The 21,752-nt window shown below is 37.6% G+C and overlaps 1 protein-coding gene across 1 annotated transcript in view; it reads right to left on the bottom strand.

Annotated features, from left to right (window-relative positions):
• LOC115917883 (glypican-5-like) overlaps window positions 1-13,526 on the bottom strand; it is a 41,882-nt gene extending 28,356 nt beyond the window's left edge. The window contains exons 1-2 of the mRNA XM_030982405.1: window positions 13,068-13,526; window positions 1,889-2,047 (exon numbers count right to left, since the gene is read on the bottom strand). Coding sequence (XP_030838265.1) covers window positions 1,889-2,047; window positions 13,068-13,230 — 322 coding nt within the window. The 5' untranslated portion in view covers window positions 13,231-13,526. The remainder of the gene's footprint in view (window positions 1-1,888; window positions 2,048-13,067) is intronic.
• Between the last annotated feature and the right edge of the window lie 8,226 nt (window positions 13,527-21,752).

Here is a 21,752-nt window from a genome sequence, read left to right as displayed (position 1 = left end):
TTCTTGTGAGTACATCTCGTTTACTATACAGATATCATTTGTTTCTTTGGTTAAAAAAGTACAGTTTCCTTGTGTATCTTAATGTTTCGCTCATGAAAAAGAGACAAAATAAATCCCTTGAGGGATATAGAGGAAATTGAAGAGATAGGAGAAAGTAGGGCAGAGGTGGGGGATGGAAGGGAGAGAGAGGAAGGGAGAGAGAAAGAGAAAGTGTAGGGGCAGAGATACAGAGGGAGGGAACGGCGAGAGAATGCGAGGAAAGAGAGCGAAAGAGAGAGAGAGAGAGAGAGAGAGAGAGAGAGAGAGAGTAAAAGGTAGGAGAGAGAGAATGAAAGGAATAAAATTGGATAAGAGAATGGGAGAGAGAGAGAGGGAGAGAAAGATATTGAAAGATATTGAGAGTAAAATGAGAGAGAGAGAGAGAGAGAGGTTATGGTTTTAATCAGTATAGTCTACATAGCCAGACAGATAAACAGAGTTAATCCAATCATCCATAGTTTAATCCAATCAATAAACCATCAACACCATTCATACCCCAGGGAATTACCAAAGCAGCACCCCCTTCTTAGAAATTAAATAAACAACAACCCACATGAAGAGGTGAAGTTTAGGCCTGAATATTCCTCCCCTCAGGCAAATATTGGGGTATCTACACCAAAGAGCTCAAGCCAAAAACATACAATGTATGATAAGGTTTATACAATATGTGTTCAGAGCAAGAAGGGCATTCACTCAGTGTTGAAGTATATCAGTTACTGCCTTTCTGGCTCCACAGATGATGTGTTTATGAACTGATGAACACAATGCATTCAGCAAGTGAAAATATGTTTAGTATGTAATTATAGGCTTCCTTTTGGGGATTCATAAAGTGTTAAATGAGGGTTTGCATCATCAAAAGGAGCCGACAATAATCAAAACACCAACAATTTGGAGTTCAACAACAAATTAGTTACAACTTACAAATACAAAAATGTAATCAATAGCAGAAAACATCCCATTTTTCACAAAATAGATGTGAGTTTACATTGAGTGTTATTATGATTGTAGTGACAAAAAAAAATGTTATTTTCAAAATTATTATGTTTCTGAAGAAATAGTGGTTAGGAACTCTGCCAACCCTTCAAAAGTAGTGCCCACTGTTTTTTCCCCCCTTTCTTTTCTGAGAAACCTTTTGCATAAGCATTATTATTTTCCCTTCGTGATAACCCCCAGTATCGTATTTCCTGGATTATTATTTTCTCACGGTTCAAAGAAAATTCGAAGGTACTATTGGGGGTTCAAAACTTGATCTTGCCCAAATAAAAGTAAAGTACATACTCTAAGGCTACATATGTACATGTAAGCTACAGGAAGTCGGTTGGAAAACATGAAAGTATAGCAGCCTAAAACCCCACATTTATACAAGTCCTATGGCAAGGTATTGATCTAAACTTGCCACTCTAAACCCAGGTGTAGTAAATGGGTACCTGGTAGGAAGTCATTAGAAGCATGCTTTGGGTGCCTTAGGACAGCTGAGCTAAAGTCTGAATAATAATGATACTTTGAAAGCATCTTGACCATCTTTTGACATGTCTGGGATGAAAATGTGCACAATGTAAATGTAAGTTGTTTGTTCCAGTGTTTGGTAATAGAAGGGAAAACAAAATAATGCAATTTCTTGTACATTATGGAAAAAATTACATAATTCTTGGCTCTTTATGATCTATATCTTGTTGTATATTCATTTACTGCAAGTTTGTTTAATTTTGTTTGGGATTATCAACCATACCCTGCCCATGTCATGATGTTATATTGTTTTATTTACGATTGGAAATTAAAATAAATGAAACAAAATGAAAAATGAAATAACTATACATTATCAACGAAGAGTAAAACTGTAAATGCTTACTTCTGAAATCTACTGCACTGGTCGCCAGGGTATACTTGAGGAACATGGTGGATGTTTGAAGACTGGTATGAAAGTCTAGCTTTGCTTGGTTGATGAGCTCCCTCTCCAGGGACGCAGTACAACAGGACATCCCCGTCCTACAGACTTTTAAATCTTGAGCTGAAGAAGAGAGAGAGAGAAATACAAAATGAACATGAAAACGGTAACATTAAAATGATAACCATCACAATGATATGTGAAAGTATGTTTATGTACAATACAATGGTAAAATACAAACATATATTCAAATTTTATCCATATTTTTTAAACAAACGTTGTTGACAACCTGAAGGCTTACCCAAGGCTTGCCTGACAAAGCAACAAGTTATGTATGCAGACTGGATTCCAAGTATTGTAGCTTATACGTTAAGAACAGGTTAATGTTTTCCCTCCTCACTAGGTCCCCAGGAAAGAAACATCCATAAATTTGAACATGCAAGTAAACCTGTCTATTTAAAAGCACTCTGTAACTTGTAAGACAAAGAATATGTACATGCGGAAGAAAAGTTGGCAGATACCGGTATGTACATTCATTTACAGAGATATTATTTATTGGATAGAATTGGAGTATACAATCAAAAGGAAATACGGTGTAGGGTTTTAAACATAATTATTTATCTTATATCTACAATATACATAATCCTTTCATGTATGATTTGTGGGCATCATGAATAATAATGAGAGATAGAGAGAGAGAGAGAGAGAGAGAAGGCGGGAGAAAGAGAACACATTATCACTTTATCACTATGAGTAAAAGCGTTCGCCCTTTGTTAGCAGGTGAGTCCAATTTGGACGGCTACAATAGAAATGAAATAACATTCCTCTGCGAAGCTCTAAAGTGTCAATTTTTAATGAAACGGATATGTTCACATGGAGGTGGGTGTGAAAACAGGTAACCTGCCCATTGAAACCAGCAGGAGACGGACAGAAGCGGGATTTACAACTTGAGAGTCGCTTTTCCATTAGCTAGAGCTTCGGATATTAAACCAATTAGCTCTCGGCATTTCTCAACAAAATATGTATAGTTTGAATAGCGATTCAGGGTTGTGTCGATAGTGATCCAATTATTTTGCAAATCTAAACCACTCATATATTCCATGCACATGCAAGATTCTGGTATTGCAGTAACTACGTCCTACTTAATTATGCATAGTATATTCATCAGATCAGAATGGCAAGGTTGCAGAAACCGGGCCAAGAAAAAGCTCCCTCAAAACTCCATTTTTAAAGAAAGAATGCAGTATTATTACACATCCACTCACAATGATTTTTCACCTGGGAAGGTTTCCTACAAATGATTTCTTGAATTTTAAACTTCTAATAAATTAAAAGGTACAGTTCATAATTTCCAAGGGATAAGAGGTAAAGTGCAGATGAGTTATAACTTATCTCTAAATGAGTGATGAAAATAAAGGTTCATGTCAATGCTAACAGGTGTCTAAACATATTACCACGATACAAAATTATAAATACCTTTTATTTTCTATCATATGAATGTGTGAATATTTCGAAGTCACAGCACCAAATATGGTAAAGTAAAGAAAACTTTAAAGAAAAATATCTACTGGGATAATCATAAATGTATGAGTTCTTTTTCAAATGGTTTTAAGAAGGAAATGCTGATGAAATATTGGAATTATAGGGACTTTATGTACATGTATGTATGTTTGATTATAAGTAGATCAGCCTCAAAAAAGCAACACAACTGTTTTGTTGCCAGAATGCAATGTGAATGTACCTCCTGCCTGCAATGTAATGTGACGGATGCACAACATGCCCCCACCCTATATTGAAAAATACAAAAATCAAGCTTTAAGCTGATTCCCAACCAACAATACCATCCTTATTTGCTAACCATCTTCTTGTCTTGCTCTATTGTGGAGAAGACAAGGCTCTTTATTTAGAAGATACAAACGGGGTCAGGCTTGCCCCCCTGAGTTTCCCCCTGTAAATGGGGATTAGGAAGTGCCAAAAAGGGAAAGAATTTCTGCTATGAGCATGATTATTGTTGGATCCTATTATTCAATGGAGAATAATGTTTTGTTTGTATAATATCCAAGGGGAGTTGATTGGAAGTGTAGAAGTACAATTGGTAAAGAAAAGCTAAAAGCTAATACCGAGAAGAAAGAAAGGGATCTGACAAAAGAGAAAATTCCTTTTTTTCTTCAAATCCTGACACTTGTCCATTTCTTTCTTTCTTCCTGAGCTGGGAGAGATTTCTTATCCAGTGACAAAAGGAAATAAACAATTGTGCGACCATACAGGGGGATTTTAGTACACTAGTATCTATTCAGTGTCCATGAGATTTTGTTTGAGGAACATTCTGTGCAACAAAGCTCCTTTCTCAAATGTATAGCTTCATTTATGTGAGTAAATAGTATGTTCTTTACGATTAACTTACCAGCAATCATTACTTTGAGAATATCCCTAATGAATCAATGAAAGGCAAATATCAACCTCCCCCCCCCCCCCACCCCCGCAAAAAAAAAAGAAAAAAAAAAAAAGAAGAAGACTACAGAGCTACAGTGTACATGTAGCAACATGGGTTTGTTTGGAACCAACAGGATTTCTAACTCATATACAATAACACAGAATTAATGCCTTTTCGGACTAAAAAGTTGTTCATGTACATGTAAGTAGCATTTTACATCAGGCAATATACCCTTCTGGTTCTCAGCAACTATTATGAAGAAGCTACACAAACATGCATAAGAAATGGTTATGGTTATACAGTAGGCCTTTTTGTATGCATGTGCTCTCGACTGTTTCTGCAGTCTTCTTTGATCATTAAGTAGATGATGACCTTTTTTTTGGGGGGGGGAGGGGGAGGGGGTGGGGGGTGGGGGCTGGATTAAGAAGACCATAAGAGTAAGAAAGAGGGAACAAAATGACTAATAAAAACAACCTTGCAGGTCTGGTTTTTTTCCTCTCTGAGCTCTGAAAACTTACAATAAAAGAGCAAGCAAGGGAAGTATGCCAGTATGGGATTAGGAAGGATCAGAAGAATTTCCTCATTTATCTTGTCTTTTATTTCTCTTCTCGGTCGGTGCCCATTGCCTTTTCAAAACGTGGAAAAGAATCCATGCTCTGCCTTTTCTGTCCTCGTGGAGACTCCATGCAGGCTGTGGCTAAACAGGCAACGCAGAATGTGTCTCTAAACAGAGTGAATAGACCTGTATACTGGTAAGCAGCCATGCAGGGGGTTGAGGGAGAGGTGAGGGTAGCTGGTATGGACAACAAAAGGGGCAAAGAATACACCCCTACCAGGTCTTGACGGATTAATAGAAATACAAGCCTCAAAAAGAAAACAAAACCACAGTGTAATGAAAAAATGGTTGTTCAGCATAGGGTATGGCCTCTATGATAGGGGAAGGTATAAGTGAAAGAGAAAGAGAGCGAGGGAAGGTGAAAAAGAGAAGGAGGATGAAGTGAGAAAGGAGAGGTAAGCTATACTATACAGACAGGACCATCAGGGATTGGGGTAACAAAGTTTCTTTAGTTCTCCCTAAGCAAAGAGTTCCTGTGATAAGACTCTTTGATTAAAACTGAGGAAAGCTTTTGGGTCGCTGCTTCACGCCCCCACAACAGCTCCCACAATGGGATTTCACAAATTCCCTTAATATGATTGCTGGTTTAATAAGAAGTCAATCTTGAGCAGCGATCTCGTCACAATGCTCAATTTTCCAAGCCAGCAATGATGAGCACAGGTATGTATTGATTGCTACCCCGCTTTACTTTCTCCGCGGCTGAAATCGAAACTGGGGCATAACCCAGCGAGTTGTTTTTGTCTTGCACATGACACTTGCTGACTTAATAACCCGTTTTAATCGCTGCTCTAATCCCAATAGAATTTCACTTCTCAGCAAATCAATACTTGGATACAAAAAGTCCTGCATTCTGGGGTTGGGTGAGTCATGGGCCACCAAAGTTATTGGATTTTGTGTAGGAGTTGGTATCTCGTGGACAATAATGAACTATTTTTATTCTCAATGGGAAGTAACGATGATTGTAAAAGAGAAACCGGTGAGTAAATTCAAAAGGAAGCTTAGAAGTTGTTCCGTGAAAGACTCGAGGTCACATTACCAACTCATTAAGACATTTCTTAAAGGGTGATGTCATCCCTCAACTTTCTATGGTACAATGTTGAAATGTACAATTCACCAATATTGCATTATGAATAATTCAGTACATATATACACATGTAAGGCTTTACATGAAGCATACATTTTCAATATTCAACATTTTATAAGGACATGTTATATTAAAAGAGATACAAACTCAAATCAACTTGCTAACCCCTGTCTAACATTTGTTTGAATACACCCCCTTCATTTTTTCCCTCTCATCTTTGTATTTGAGCTGTATGTAATTATGAACATGTATAATGAGAGCTGTATATACACGTTTTGTATTCCATCTGAATATTAATCTACATTGTTTATTGTAAAATTTCTACGCAAGAGGAATATCAATTTCATTCCAAATCAGTGACAAACTAAGCAATGTAAGCCTACATTACTGTGCATGGTAACATCATACAGAACTACCGGTAATTCAAATTGGGGAAAAAGTAGCAACTTTTTTTTTTACTCCTACATTTAAGTGCAGCCTCTGGCCATCTCTTTACCAATATTGTGGTAAACTTACATTAAACTGTTCACACAAGTTGCAAACCATACTCCGTTGGCAAGGAACGGCATGTAAGTTCAACAGAGAACTCTTATCAAGCAATGTTGACTGGCCAAATACAATGCTCATTAGCCCTAAACCAATGTCAAATATTCTGCATTTTCAGTGTCATAAAAAGCTCATTACTTTATTGAAGTTTCAAAGTGCAATGGGTTTCTGATGCCAAGAATGTTGTCATTAGGAAATACCCAGATAAAAAGAATGCAGACTGAAAGATAAAGCAAAACAAAAACCAAGCAATTCCTATTCTTTGTGAATTTCCAGTAGTGAATTTTGAAGTTTGCTTTAAATATTACACTAGCATGAAGTTTAATGTATTGAAACTCTGTAATATTCGTGTAGGTCTACAAATGAATTACATTTCATTTCTCATTCCCTTGAACACTTATCTCGGCAGCTCTAGAATTTTGTTTAAAAAAGAGGGGGTCCAATTCCAAAAAAAAATTGACAAACAAAAAGAAAAGGGTCATCAGATTTGGGAACAGCAAAACTCTCTGAAAAGAATTATAAGGTTTTCACTTTTCAAACCAAAAAAAAAAAAAAGAAAAGGAGAGAGAGAGAGGGGGGGGGGGCACCAACACACCAAACATATGACAATCACAAAAAAAGGGGTCCCTGACCCTATAACCCCCCCCCCCTCTCCTCTGTCCATTTTTATCCAGATGAAAATAAATATATATAAATGCTGACATGTAAATATGTATGGCGCCTGGTCGCCTGCTACAACTTCATAAGTGCAACCAGCCAGACTTCCTTGTGTCATTTACTGTTCATGTACATTCATTACCGACTGCAATTCTCATGGACTTATTGATGCATACTCACAATGGCATGCAGGTAATGCAAGTCCACCCATTGAGGGACCACTTCCTCGCAAATTGAAAATAATTTTATAAAGTCGCTGGTTGGGAGAGGGTGTAGGATGAGGAGGTGCTCCGTGTGTTGTTATTTATCTTATCATGTTCCTTTTTCCTTTCTTTTTTTAATTTTATTTGTTTTCACAACTTGATTGGGGGAGGGGCATCATTCCCCCCCCCCCCCCTCTCCCCCACCGCAGTAGCTATGTCATCCCATCCTATACACATTCACTGAAATTGAACATTGGGCCATGGATCGTGCTGCTGGCCGTACAGCATCAATTCCACTCTTCTTCGCAATTGCCTTCATTTACCGACAGGATGCCTCGAATGGGACAGAGATCAAGCCTAATGTACATTCTGTCATTTAAAGTGGGCAAGCGTATGACATTCCTTTTGAAAAATGAGTAAAGGTATGATAAATGGGCATTTGTCTTCATGAAAGAGAGCTCCGTGGATGGGGCTAACCAAGACGCTCCCTCCGGGCTGCTTACCGGCGAGGACATTCATCAAAGCCCATTGTGCACTGCAAGGCTATAGGATAGTAAAGTGAGAGAAATGGCCCTTAAATGGGCTGAAATATGGGGTAAATACATAGAGACTGGAGAGAGAGGGGGGTAATACTGAAATGGGTATGAATGCAAACTTCATTACCTTTTCTTATATTGACAGTCATGTGATAATGTGTTTGCAAGGGAAGTATTTAGACACCAGAAAATCAAACAGAACATCTTCAGTGTGTCATTGAAGAAAAGAGGGTGAGAAAGAGAGAGAGAGAGAGAGAGACATGGGGAGAAATAGAGAAGGTACCAAGGGGAAGAAGTATCAAAGTAAAGAGAGGGAGATGAGTGTAGAGAGAGAGAGAAAGAGTTAGAAAGAGGGAGAGAGAGAGAGAGAAATAAAGAGAGAGAGAGAGAAGAGATACAGAGTGAGAGAGAGAGAGAGAGAGAGAGAGAGAGAGAGAGAGAGAGAGAGAGAGACGAGAGATACAGAGTGAAAGAGAGAGAGAGGGAGAAACAGAGTGAATGAGAGAGGAAAAACAGAGTGAAAGAGAGAGAGAGAGGGAGAAACAGAGTGAATGAGAGAGAGAAAAACAGTGAAAGAGAGAGAGAGGGAGAAACAGAGTGAATGAGAGAGAGAAAAACAGTGAAAGAGAGAGAGAGGGAGAAACAGAGTGAATGGGAGAGAGAAAAACAGTGAAAGAGAGAGAGAGGGAGAAACAGAGTGAATGAGAGAGAGAAAAACAGTGAAAGAGAGAGAGAGGGAGAAACAGAGTGAATGAGAGAGAGAAAAACAGTGAAAGAGAGAGAGAGGGAGAAACAGAGTGAATGAGAGAGAGAAAAACAGTGAAAGAGAGAGAGAGAGAGAAACAGAAAGAAACAGAGAGAGGGAGGCTGTAAGATAAAGAGGTGGAACTATGAGAAGAAAGATGGAAGGGATACAAACTGTAAAAGCAAAGAAACATATTTCAAAAGAGAATTAGAAGGAATAGAGAACAGGGGAAAAGTAGGATGATGGAATTTGTCATCGGGAATGTGTCAAAAACTCCGAAGAATCTCATAAATCTAGGGATTAATATTTTTGATACTTTTTTGTATAGTTAACTTCATATATGTACAAAGATCAGGTTGTAAAGGCTTTTCAAAGACAAATTGAATACCCCTGACAAATATTATAAATTGTGCTTTTGAATTTACCAAAGTTATATAAATTTGTTCCCATCAAACCAAAAAATAATTCTATTTGGTATCATCCTAAAGAAACAGCAATTGTATTAAATCAAAGATAAAGATCTGACCAAAAAAGACAAATTTGATTTGAAAGAAAAGTTATTGCGAATGAGTGATGAATGAGTAATAAATTATAAATCTTTCTGCTAAAAGTCCTGTTATTTTTTGTACAATTTCTCTATTTTCTTCATAAAAACGCAAAGCCAAAATTTCATCGATGTGAATAAGCTCCTGACACCATAAATTCTAAGCTGAGTTCACCTTGAGGCAGGTTCTAGCGAATTCAAACAAACTTATTTTTCATTTTTTGGGGCCCCTTTTGTGGCGGACTTCTCACCTGCTTGTCAATGCCGAATTCTGATGGCTCGCATCCATCATTGCATTGTTATCACGAAGTGTGTTGAGCAAAGATCCTACCTATTCAATATTTCTCACAACAGTCCCGCTAACTTGAATTGACGTTGACAAGAATACATTTGTCAATTTGTTCACAAATTAATGCATTTAAAGTTATTTCTGTCACAGGAGTCGCTGACAGATCTATAAAAAGTCGGTCACAAAGATCTACACCTTGGGAGCGTGCAAGCAAATGCTGGGAAATTTTTGGTCTTGGATTTTGGGTAGTGGCAGCACAAGAATGACAGGATTTTTCTCTTTTCAATTTGATTGTTAGATCAAAGAATGTTCCATGGATTGTATGTTCACAAGTCTCTTTTGTAAAACTATCTCACATGAAGTTTGACAGGCTTTCAGTTTAACAAGTTTACTGGTACCCAGAATGATGTTGCACTTTTTATGTGTAGCATCTCGAAAAGTCATCTCTTTTCATTTGAAATGCATCAAAAAAATACAACAAACTTATGAGTGACAAGTACATTGTCCATGCCTCGTCTTGCATATATGAGTAGTATAATATTAACTACAATGTAGCTTAAACAATTCCAAAATTATTTGAAATTAGGGGTATCTGCTGCACACATTGGCTCCAATAGGCAACATTTTCCTATGCTCTTTCTTACATGTGCTGCAGCTACAAAGAAAAATCATTTCTTGATGGGATGCATAAAAGTACAATTACATTGTATCATGAAGGTATGAGTAATAAGAATAACATGTTTTACTCAAAATTGTTTCAAACTGCTGGTATCTGCTGCATGCAGACAGCTTTTTCAAGGAAATTGAAACACAACGTCATGTGAAATCAACCACACTTCCATTGTATCAACGTCTGCTTTTTAAAAAATGATTATTTTAAACATAAAACAAAGTCTGTGGGCAGAAACGTAGGAAACTGCAGTTAATGAACTAAAAATACAAACTTCCAGATGGGGGCGGAACAAAAGTGAGAGAGGAAAACCGGTCTGGTCGCAACACAACCAAGGGCTAGACATTCCCACTTGATTTCAAACAGATGTGGGCCAGTATGAAAGTTGTGTCGACCCTTCAGCAGTTTATGTTTAGTGCGAGACAAAAGATTTTAAAGGGTTTGAATTTGGATTAGAGACAATACAGGTTCTATACAGAACTATAGATGACCTAGAATTCTGTAACTTTATGAAGTTATAAAAATGAATGAGATCAGAGAGCTAACCCTGGTTATACTATTAAAATAGTATGGATGGCCTCTATCACTCTTATAGAGAAAGTATGATAAAACTAGAAGATTCTCTAGTCTTACAGAAGTAAAATCCAAGTCCAGAATTGAAGATGGGAATATATTTTTTGATCACTCTTACAGAAAAATGTGAAGTTTTGGCCAGATAGATTAAGTTTCAAAGAAATTTGGTAAACATTCTACAGGTAGCCTACATTTTATGCACCTCTGTCATTATGGGTTAATAAACTCATTTTCATACTTATAGACATAGAGTTTGTATTGGACTTCAACAATGTAGACAAATGCAATATTTTGTAATTAATCATGATTGAACATGGGTTGAACAAAGTTTGAAATACAAAAGTGATTTTCAGGACAAACTACATAATGATTACATTATTAAGTACCCTCAGTTGATTAACATAACAACAAAGAGGAAATTCTAAAAGTTTATCCAACAATGTGGTTTACCTTTAATGTAAGTGTCAACAGGAAAAGAAGTTCATCCTACTATTAAGAGATCATCAGGAAAAAAATCATGTGGATCACCAATAAACGTTTCAGGAAATTTCCATTCAAACAAGATTTGGGGTATTATGAGTTTTTTTCAGACTCTGTCCCATATCTTCCCTCTTCTCTAAGCAAATCCCTCTCCAGCCCCCCTCCCTCCCTCCTTCTCTCTATCTCTTCCTCCCTCTTTCTCTCTGTCGCCCCACCCCTCCCTTCCAACCCTCTCTCCCATTCCCTCTGTCTCCTAAACTCCCCTCTCTCTCCCTCCCTCCTTCTCTCTATCTCTTCCTCCCTCAGATTCTCTGTCGCCCCACCCCTCCCTTCCAACCCTCTCTCCCTCCCTCATTCTCTCTGTCTCCTAAACTCCCCTCTCTCTCCCTCCCTCCTTCTCTCTATCTCTTCTTCCCTCTTTCTCTCTGTTGCCCCACCCCTCCCTTCCCCTCCCTTCCAACCCTCTCTCCCTCCCTCATTCTCTCTGTCTCCTAAACTCCCCTCTCTCTCCCTCCCTCCTTCTCTCTATCTCTTCTTCCCTCTTTCTCTCTGTCGCCCCACCCCTCCCTTCCCCTCCCTTCCAACCCTCTCTCCCTCCCTCATTCTCTCTGTCTCCTAAACTCCCTCCTTCTCTCTATCTCTCTGCCGCCACACCCCTCCCCTCTCTCCCTCCCTCCTTCTCTCTATCTCTTTCTCCCTCTTTCTCTCTGTCGCCCCATCTCCCACCCTCTTTATCCATGGCAAAACGGTAAACCACATATGAAAATCTTATAATTGAAACCATACATTGTTGGGCTGGTGAGAATTTACTCGATTATGTTTTCCTTGTTTTCTTCTTCAGGACAGAGTCTGTGGCTCAATACAGGTACTTTCACAGAAATACATCTGATAACCAAATGTCAGAATTACTGAATGCACAAAATATGTTGAGGTATATCCCCTTGTTGCATCTCTTATTGAATGGGCAGGCTAGCTACCTACTTTAATTTTCCTTATCTCACACATTCTCACATTCTCCTTCCGGCTCCATTAGTCCAAAAATATTCTCCAAGTTTTCTTCAATATTTACTTGTATTAAGCCTACTCCTACTTTGAATTGAATTCCATCTTTTGTTTTCCATTTACAGCGTCTATCATTAAATAAAAAGTTATGAACTCATCAAACAATAGGCCTACTTTCTATAACTCTCTCTCTCTCTCTTGTTAGCAAGCTAAGTTTCAAAATACCTTTCCAAAAAAAGTACATCTAAACACAAGTATCAATTTTGCCCTGAGATAAAATAAAAACAGATGTCTTCATAATTGTAAAATGTTAAATACTTGAATTCCTCAACTAAAAGAGGAGAAAAAGTCAAAGCTGAAAATCTGGGTGGCAGAAGTTGTGTTCACTTGATCATGGAAGAAAGCGGGGTTTATAATGTGAAAATACCACTACAAATGCATGTCATTCTACACCTTTACAACAACCCTCAAAAAGCTATCATCGCATGTAATCTAACGTCAGGGGTTGGCTTGAAGTAATGGTAAAATCAGACCAAGAGGGGCCGGACGGCGGCGAGTGACGAGGCGGGCGGAGAGAAGCGAAACCCCCACGGCTGCCCGATCGCTTTCACGCTTGTTCTTGTGTCAACTTTCATTCAGAGGCTCTTTACACGGGCGCCTTGGTGTTTTGAAAGCCGATGTATGCGGGGTCGCGGCGAGGCCGATTGCCTGCCGCTACCGGAGTGGACTGAAACTAGACGAAATTAAAAGTAGAAGTTACTTACCATTTACAGGGTTTTGAGGTATTTCCGTGTAATATCTAAACTGAAGTCGACTGAGTTCTGAATATACATTAGTGCATGTTGTCAAGGTATTTGCTCTCCCAATATTCAGTCTTGTGGAAATAAGAGTTAAAATTGTTACGATTATGAGTCCCAAGCGATCCATTTTCAGGCAATCCACTTCCAAGACCGATGACAGAATTACTACAGGAAAGTTCGTGTGGGCTTCAAAACCTCTCGGAAAACTTCACGATGATTTATAGCTGGTCTGATAAGACGACATCATTTCATGAATGACACAAAGGATAACATTTCAAGAGCTCAAGTTGACTGATAAAAAGTAAAAGTTCCAGTTTGGCTGATCGCTTCAACAAACTTTAGACCGGAATAGAGTAGAGATCGATGCGTTGCGTTCGTCGGGTCTTTGAAAGCATCTGCTTGATATCCTACATTGCACGCCGCTGGTCGTCGGCAGCTTTTGTTGTTAGAAGAATTCACGGTCCATTGAGTCGCGATCCGCGATGAAACCACTCAATAAAGATTATACCACTTGAAAAGTAGGGGGATACTGTTCGCAGTCTCGACTAAATGTAATAATGATGTAAATCTTTCTCGGAAAACACTGCTTTTGTTCAAATCTCAATGATGAAGTTTTGTTTCTATTCAACTTCTTTAACATATGCATTGTTTCAATGACCATTTTGATTCTTCTAAGTTTGTTCATCAACTTTGTAAAGTTTTGAAAGAACCCTTCAAATAATGAACTCGTCTAATCCATTATTGATTGATAGATAATAAAAATCAACCCGTTATACTGCATGCCATGAGCTACTTGTCGAAGACATGCTTCGTTTTCTGAAATCGATATTAAAGCTTCTCGTTCTTCGATCCGGGTTCGTTCAGTTCCTTAATTACTATTTCCTACTTTCTCGCGGGCTTTATCGTTCTCAGGCGATACCACAATGACTCTTAATGATGATCATTCATTTACAAAATTAGATAAAGAGAAACAAGGAGAAGACTTTAGAAAGAAAGAAAGAAAGGGGTAGAAAAGGACAGATAATTTAAAGGCTCGTTTTTTTTTAATTGTCATGGAGACTTCAGTGCTTTAAAACTAGACATGTCATCAGCATTTCAGTGTTCTTATTCTATCTTCGGTTATGATTGGTTTAAATTTAATCAGATCAATAACTAAAGTCTTGAAGTAATTGTAAAGTGTCATTAAGTAAGTGATTTAAAATACCAGATCTCTTCACATATTGAGATTTACAAATTGTATTTAGCAAAAGATTTTTTGGTTAAATACTAAACAATAAAGGTATTTTCTTATATGTTATTTTCTGTTCTTTTATGCACTCGAACAGTTCTTTAAAAGAATGTGCTATTTTGTCAAAATGGAACGAAAATATAATTAAAATTATTATGTACTAAAGAACTAAACTTGTATTAACGGTTATAACTGTTTTTATTGGTGTTTAAAATGGAAAAACTTCTGGAAAATGCTTTGAACGGGTGAAGTTGTTCATCTTCCACTCGACTTGACAATCATCATCATGGTAATTGTAATTTCAATTATTACCGATCTTCTAAACGGAGACACGATTATTCAAATAACATTGTCAATAAAAGTTATTGCGCAATAAAAGGTAATTTCTTCAATTTCGAGACAACAATTGTACAATAATGCTCCTTCCGTCCGTTTTCGTGTCGGGGCGTGTTTCGTTACATCTAAATTGGAATATTGTAATGACTTTCTTTCCTTCGCCCCATCACCCTCCAATTTCTTCGATTCTTTTGAATTTAATTTCCTTTCTTAAACATGATAGACTTATCCAATACGTCATTGCAGGGCTTTGGAATGGGGTAAGCATTGTCAACAGTTACTGCCTCCAGAGAGGAAGGGGGACAATACAAACCCCGAGACATGACCCATTAGCTCTATCGTGCCCCCTTTTTTGTTCTTTTTATCACTACTTTCGTCTCTCAATCGTACCGCATTTAATGGCTTAATCAGGGGCTTTTGGAAGCGCTAATTATACGCTAGTTAGGTTGGAATGGAACTTAAAACTTCCATTATTCTTCGGATTGGGGTTGCACGAGTAACGGAGCCATGTTACAAGCCCTAACAAAGGCCAGGTCCAAATGTTCAGTCCTGGACCCATCACGCTACAAAGACCAACTTGGGCTAGGCTCAACTTTCTATACGAGGCGTCCTTTGTAGTTAATCGTGTAGCGCGAAATAATTAAAATAACCTCAGCTGCTCTCGCTTTCTCTTTTAATCATCAGCGAAATCGCTTCGAAACTATCGAATAGGATTTATAGGATCTTCAGGACTTCAAGGGTGGGCTTTTTCCGTTCCACATTCCTTATTTTCAATCTTCTTTTGATTAGTCATTGGTGGTCTAATTAGGGGATTAGTAGTTAGTGACTTATTGGAAGTTAATCTGCGGAAACAAGCTGACTGTCCTGTTGCATTTCATGAAAGAAAGGACGATTTATTTTTTACTTTTCTTTCAGGGGCAGGGGGAGCGGTAGAGGGGGAGGGGTATTCTTTCTAAATGTTGCATGAATTATATTTTGAATAGTGGTGGTTGTTTAGACTTCCGTTATAATGAGTGGGAAACAAGGTCTATAAGTAGACCAAAACTTGACGATTATGCTGTAACAAGTTTCAAGAACTTTCACGAAACATCGCATGAGTGTTGGAAATTCACCGGAAGGACTTTTCCAAATACTGATCATAAGGGGAAACTATTACTAATCCATCGGAAATGAACCATCCGTTCTATTTATTGAGTAAAAACATATCTTTGTTCACACCAGTAAAGAGTTTGAAGAAAAATATCTTTTCATTTGTATATTGTAATATTTGTTTATTATCTGTAAAACATTGTCACAGTTATATTCAGCCAGCCGGCTACGAAGACGTTTTGTTAAAGTCTTGAATCTTAAATTGTTCTCTTTTTTCTTATATTAATTTCTAATACGGGATTGTCTATTTTTGTTGTGCATTTCTGTGTCTTTTATGTTTGTGTATCTCACTCTCACTCTCCCCCCCCCCTTCTCTCAAATAAACTTATTAATGCCAAATCTCTTTTACAGCTCACTAAACTCTAAATACACTGCACGAAAGTGAACTTAGCTGGCGCTATTGCAATAACAATTTTTTGACTTCCCTCCAAGACTGCATAATTATGCTTCCGATTCACTTGTTCATTAAAGCCCCACTGCACTACTTATAGCTACTTGCTCCCTCTATATAGCAAACAATGCCTAATCAGTGCCTGTTGGTCTCCCATGATCCCCTTTTCTTATGTTAATTGAGAGCCGATTTGATGAGATAACCACCTGTCAGTGACCTTGCAGGGAGGTCTAATCCCCTCTGGCCAAACTAGTACAGACGGGCTTTAAAAACCTGTCAGGTCTACAAGACCAACAGCTAGACAGATAGCAGACAGACAAGCAGTAACATACATGAACTGAATGGCAAACAGATGTTGTCAAATACCGGTCACACTGGAGTTGGTTTAGTAGTCTGAACAGATGAACTCAATTTTGATTCAATAAAGTTTGATCATTATGACATAAATTTGAAACAGTATTTTATTATCGAACATTGTCAACTGATTTCACTCCCTCTCACATTTGACAAATATAAACATGGCATTTTGGAATATAGTTCCCGTTCTTTCCTTTCCTTCGTTTGCTTTCCAGGCAAAAGTTTAAAAAAAAGACATAAACATCTGTGCAAAGCCAGAGTGACACTTACTCTGCACAGTTATTTCGAGTTCTAATGATTATATACACTTTATTTTGTTTTAATTGATTATCTCATTTTATGTCCATTTTTAAGTTGTAAACATTGTGCAATTAGTCCCTGGTCTACTAATTTGTATTTTTAATAAACCACATTGAAATGGGAGAGAATTTTTTCTTTTAATGTTGACATGAATTGGCTCCAAACAGACGATACATGAGATTACAAATAAATAGTTTATTAATCAACAAAAGTATAGATGACAATTAAATAAGGGCAACAAAAAACAAAGCAATAAATTATAATGAATATATTTTTCTTTATTGGACAGACAATTAGCAAAATACTCTTGATTCGACAAGAAAGAAAATAATGTAGAAGAAATATTTCATGTGGACGGATTGCGTTGTTCATGAAAATACAATATATTGAAAGCAAATGTACACAAAAATGAAGTATAAAGATATAAATATTTCAATTATTTACATTCAAAATCCTTGCACTAGATCAACATACAGAAAACGAGATGTAAAAAACATGGAATCAATGATTTGTCGAAGAAAATTCAATAAATATATACACATGTATATCTAGAAAACATTGCACTGCAATTCAAGTTGTTGTTATTAAGGACAGGAATTATTTGATTTGATTTGATTTATTTTCCACTCAAATATCCACAAATTAAATGACATACCGGTATATAAACCTTACAGTAATACAATACAAATGAATTATACAAGTAACGAAATACTGACAAGTATGTTCGTAATCAAATAAGTTTACAGAGTACATTTAAGTTTGAGAATAAGAAAAATTATTTGATATTGCTCGATTTAACTGAGAGGGGAAAAAAGGGAATCTCAGAAAAGCTAGGCTTGTTGTAACCTGTTGAGAGCCAAAAAGGCCTTTACTCTGCGTTATAAAGTGTATGAGTTAATGCCCTTCTGGCTCTAGATAGACAATCACATATCAAAATCAAAACATATTTAATTCTTTTGCACAGAGAGATAAGATCATTACATGTAAATAAAATGCGTCTTACTTGGTGAATTGAATGCACATTCATAAGGCCACTGATTGCGGTGTGTGCGACAGAGGTCTATCACTGTACCTTGTCTATATCCCCCTTTCTTTTTTTGATATTCGATTGGCACATAGTTAACACAGTCTATACCACAAATTGTACAGAGCGTGAAGTTACAACCTCAGAATCTTCTAATATTCTATTTGCAAAAACATATATAAAAAAGCCATATTTTTAATATCAAACCAAATGACATTATATGTACCTCTCAATAAATCACATCAATGTGTATCAGCAAATAAAAGAAAACATATGTCATGCATTCTTGTTTAAATAACCACAAGTACAAAAGTGCTGTCACAAAATCAATTACCTCATTCACATATTGTAAAGTAAATGAATCTCTTACATGTAGCATTGATAACATAAATTGTTGGGGCTTTCATGTAAAAATCCATCCAAAGTACTACGAACAGCAAGATATTGCATCGCCTCACCCTTTTGGCCGAGCAGATGTTCCACTGTGCGATGTACCGAAAGATAGGGCTTATGGTATGGCACATGGCCCTCCAACATAAGACGGAACTTACTTTAACCTGTGTACACTGTCAATTTGAGACAATGGGACGGGCTGGACGGCCGTCAGATTGTAAAGCGGTCTAACTAAAAAAATTGACTTTTTGAGGTAAATTCACTTTCCGGGTAATGGGAGGGCGCTCTTTCCAATGGTGCTATCGAGAAAATCCCATCATGTCTTCTTTTAGAGATAATTTCCGCTATCTTGGTACTTTTTTGTATTTTTCCTCCAGATTTGATGGTAAAACGGTCTATCTTTGAGTTAGCCCATTGTCGGTAATATCGTTTGGAGGTAAAAAGCGATCTTTTACATAAACCTTTTAACCTTCTTAACTGAGATATTTTAATCATTGCTATCTGATGGTAAAATGGTCTATCTTCCAGTTTACCACTGCACGTACGGTCGATCGAAATTCTCTCCGACGCGCGGACGACAGTCACTGCACTTACATCCAATTATATTCATGAAGAGAAATGGACGCGCGCACTAAATTGTATGTGTGCCGCTAGTTTGGCGGCAAAATGGCGTCCCTACCCACATCGAGGGGGAAAATGCTGTTGGAAAGATAATGAAATTATCTATCACATGATATGATTATTTATAATATTTGATATTTTGAACCTTTTTTAGGGTTTAAAATGTAATTTTTTGACTTTTTTCACTAAAATCATAATTTATCACTTTTTGTTCGTATCTGTAAATAAAGAGGAAACAATGAAAATCCTAAAGAATTACTGTAAAAAAATGCATTTATATTCATTTATTACACTGTGAAAATTTCATATTCATTACTTCTCTAACTAAAAAGTTATTGACTTCCAAAGATAACACTCCCAGTGCCAACAAGATCCTAATCAGAAAAATGTCACGCGCCCTCTATTGGCCATTCCAAGATAGTTCATGTTCTGTGGTTGGTTCAAAGTTTTGTGAACTGGTCAAGTGTGAATCAACTTCAAAATATATCATTGAACTTGGTGACTATGGACAGATTACATCCTTATCTATCCAATAATATCTTAGAAAATGTATGATTTTACTCCTATTTTGGGGTTCAAAACATCAAATTTTGATGGGGACAGTTGTTCATTTTTTACAGTTCTTTACAAGCGACACATTTTTATTTTTTATTATAAGTTGGAAAATAGAAAAAAGTATAACAAAAAGCAAACCTCCAGTGAGTTGGTGATTCTCCCAACAGAGAACCCATCCCAATCCCATCATTCGGTTCTTATTAGCCCATGGCCCACCCCTCCCTCCACTTATAAACACTTTAACAACCACAGACACACACGCACACGCACACATACACAAACACACACACACAACAAAAAAATCAAATATAGATAATTTTGCGTATTTCTCAAGAGTCTTAGAATAAAGCTATTATTATTGTTGTTTTAACTTAAACTATCCTGTTTGAAGTCTTGTTCTTGGTCAGGTGTATTCTCCCCTTTCAACACTCCACCAGAAACCATCCCAACCATCGCAGGGAAGCTAAGTACCTAAACTTTCAGCTGGCCTCCCGCAGTTACCTTGAACAAAAGAAGGATGATGAAGAGCAACGTCGAGATAGAAATAGAGATGCATGTGAAATCGCTAGGGATCAACTGGAGTTGGATGCTGAAAAGCTGGCTAAGATGTATGATAGTGATACCTCACTTAAGATGGTGTTCAGCACAAACGAAGGGTATACCCAAAACTGAGTGGTCCTGACATGGTTATTGACCCACAGATATCCTCCCAGTCCTTGCAGGAATTGTACCACTAAGGCTACGCCGAGAGAATCTGACAGACAAGCTGACAAACAAATCCCTTGCTGGTGACGATCACCCCCTACACAAAATAACGACAGAATCCCAAGATCTAGGTCGCCAACGCCTTCAATCGCGTCAACCTTTCTCCCAACATGCAGCCGCCCTCAGCAGATCAGACTTCAGCCTAATCCAAGAATGGGAAAAGTTCCCCCTAGCACTAAAGCTCTGGCTGGCTCTGAGCTACCTCGGAGGAACTGGGTAACACTCAATAGGCTGCAAACTGGGGTTGGAAGATTCAACGCCAGTATGTACCGTTGGGGACTTCGGGAATCACCAGCATGCATCTGTGGTGCAGATGAGCAGACGGCAGACCATGTCATCTACAACTACCTTGTTCTCAAACCTCATGACGGGATGACTGATCTGTCAAGCCCAAACGATGCACAAGTCAACTGGCTTACCCAGCTTCAAGAAATAACTTGATATATGATACTACTACCTCATACGAAAGAAGAAGAAGAAGAAGGTTATTGATAGACTATGAGATGTTGTGTACAGCATATAGCAATTGGCTAATTGTCAGCCCAATTAAGGTTGCTCATCTTCATCGTTTAGAGTCCTACACTGGTCACGAACTTAATGACTGGTCGATGAATAATCCACAGCCACTCCTGCTAGAGTATATATAAGGATATCCCCCAATACGTGCCTTACGGTTGTTTCATAGCAAAGCATGATGGGACATAATTCTTGTAAAGAATAAATGTTCACCTTCTCGCGAACAGCTATTATCGTCAGCTGTTCCATTGTCAACATCGGGATTCTTATCCTGTCGAATAAACATCATAATCTTGTACAGAATCCGCTATTCTGCAGTGATTTTTTTTCAATCCAGTATCATTTGTACGGTAAGAAACCAAAGTTTGTGGTTATTTATTTTTAAGACGAATAAAGCTGATAATACGACATGAAGTGGGCTAATGTCTAATGAGAGTGGGTCCAAATTTAGTAAACGTAGGCCTTGTCCCGTATGTTCAAATATGTGTGCATTTTAAATCGACTGATTGCCTTTGAAGCTGCTAAACACTTGTGTTTTAGGTAGAAGTTAACCAAATGTTCAGTAAAATGAGAATTGTGTATATATACATAATTGATAATGGAATACTAGAATGGCCAACAGTTAGTGATTGCAAGTAAATCATAAATGTAAAAAGTAAAGAGGCAATGAAAACGATAGATTTGTCGATCTGGATCTGGATACAATAGTCTGATATCGATGAGCTCAACTTGAGCATCTACATGGATCTACATGATCTAGTGTTGAAGAAGTGATAAGGGTTCTTTTGTTACAGTTATTCTTGTGGTCACAAACTTAAATTTGATTGTCTTTTTCCATTTATTTATCAGTTGCAGCATCATCAAACACTATGGCCGATGAATCAGAAGATGACGTAGATGCTACGAGAGAGCTCATTTCACAATGGACAACAGAAGCGCTACGTGACTTTCTACGAGGAGGAGACTCAAGCTTGGAAATCGAGGAGTCATTATTGCATGGGTGTTCTCTGCCTT

Source organism: Strongylocentrotus purpuratus, unplaced genomic scaffold (assembly GCF_000002235.5).
Source record: "Strongylocentrotus purpuratus isolate Spur 01 unplaced genomic scaffold, Spur_5.0 spur5_scaffold_12, whole genome shotgun sequence".
NCBI lineage: Eukaryota > Metazoa > Echinodermata > Echinoidea > Camarodonta > Strongylocentrotidae > Strongylocentrotus > Strongylocentrotus purpuratus.
The sequence above is the reverse complement of the archived record's forward strand: the minus strand, read 5'-3'. Positions and strand labels throughout refer to the sequence as shown.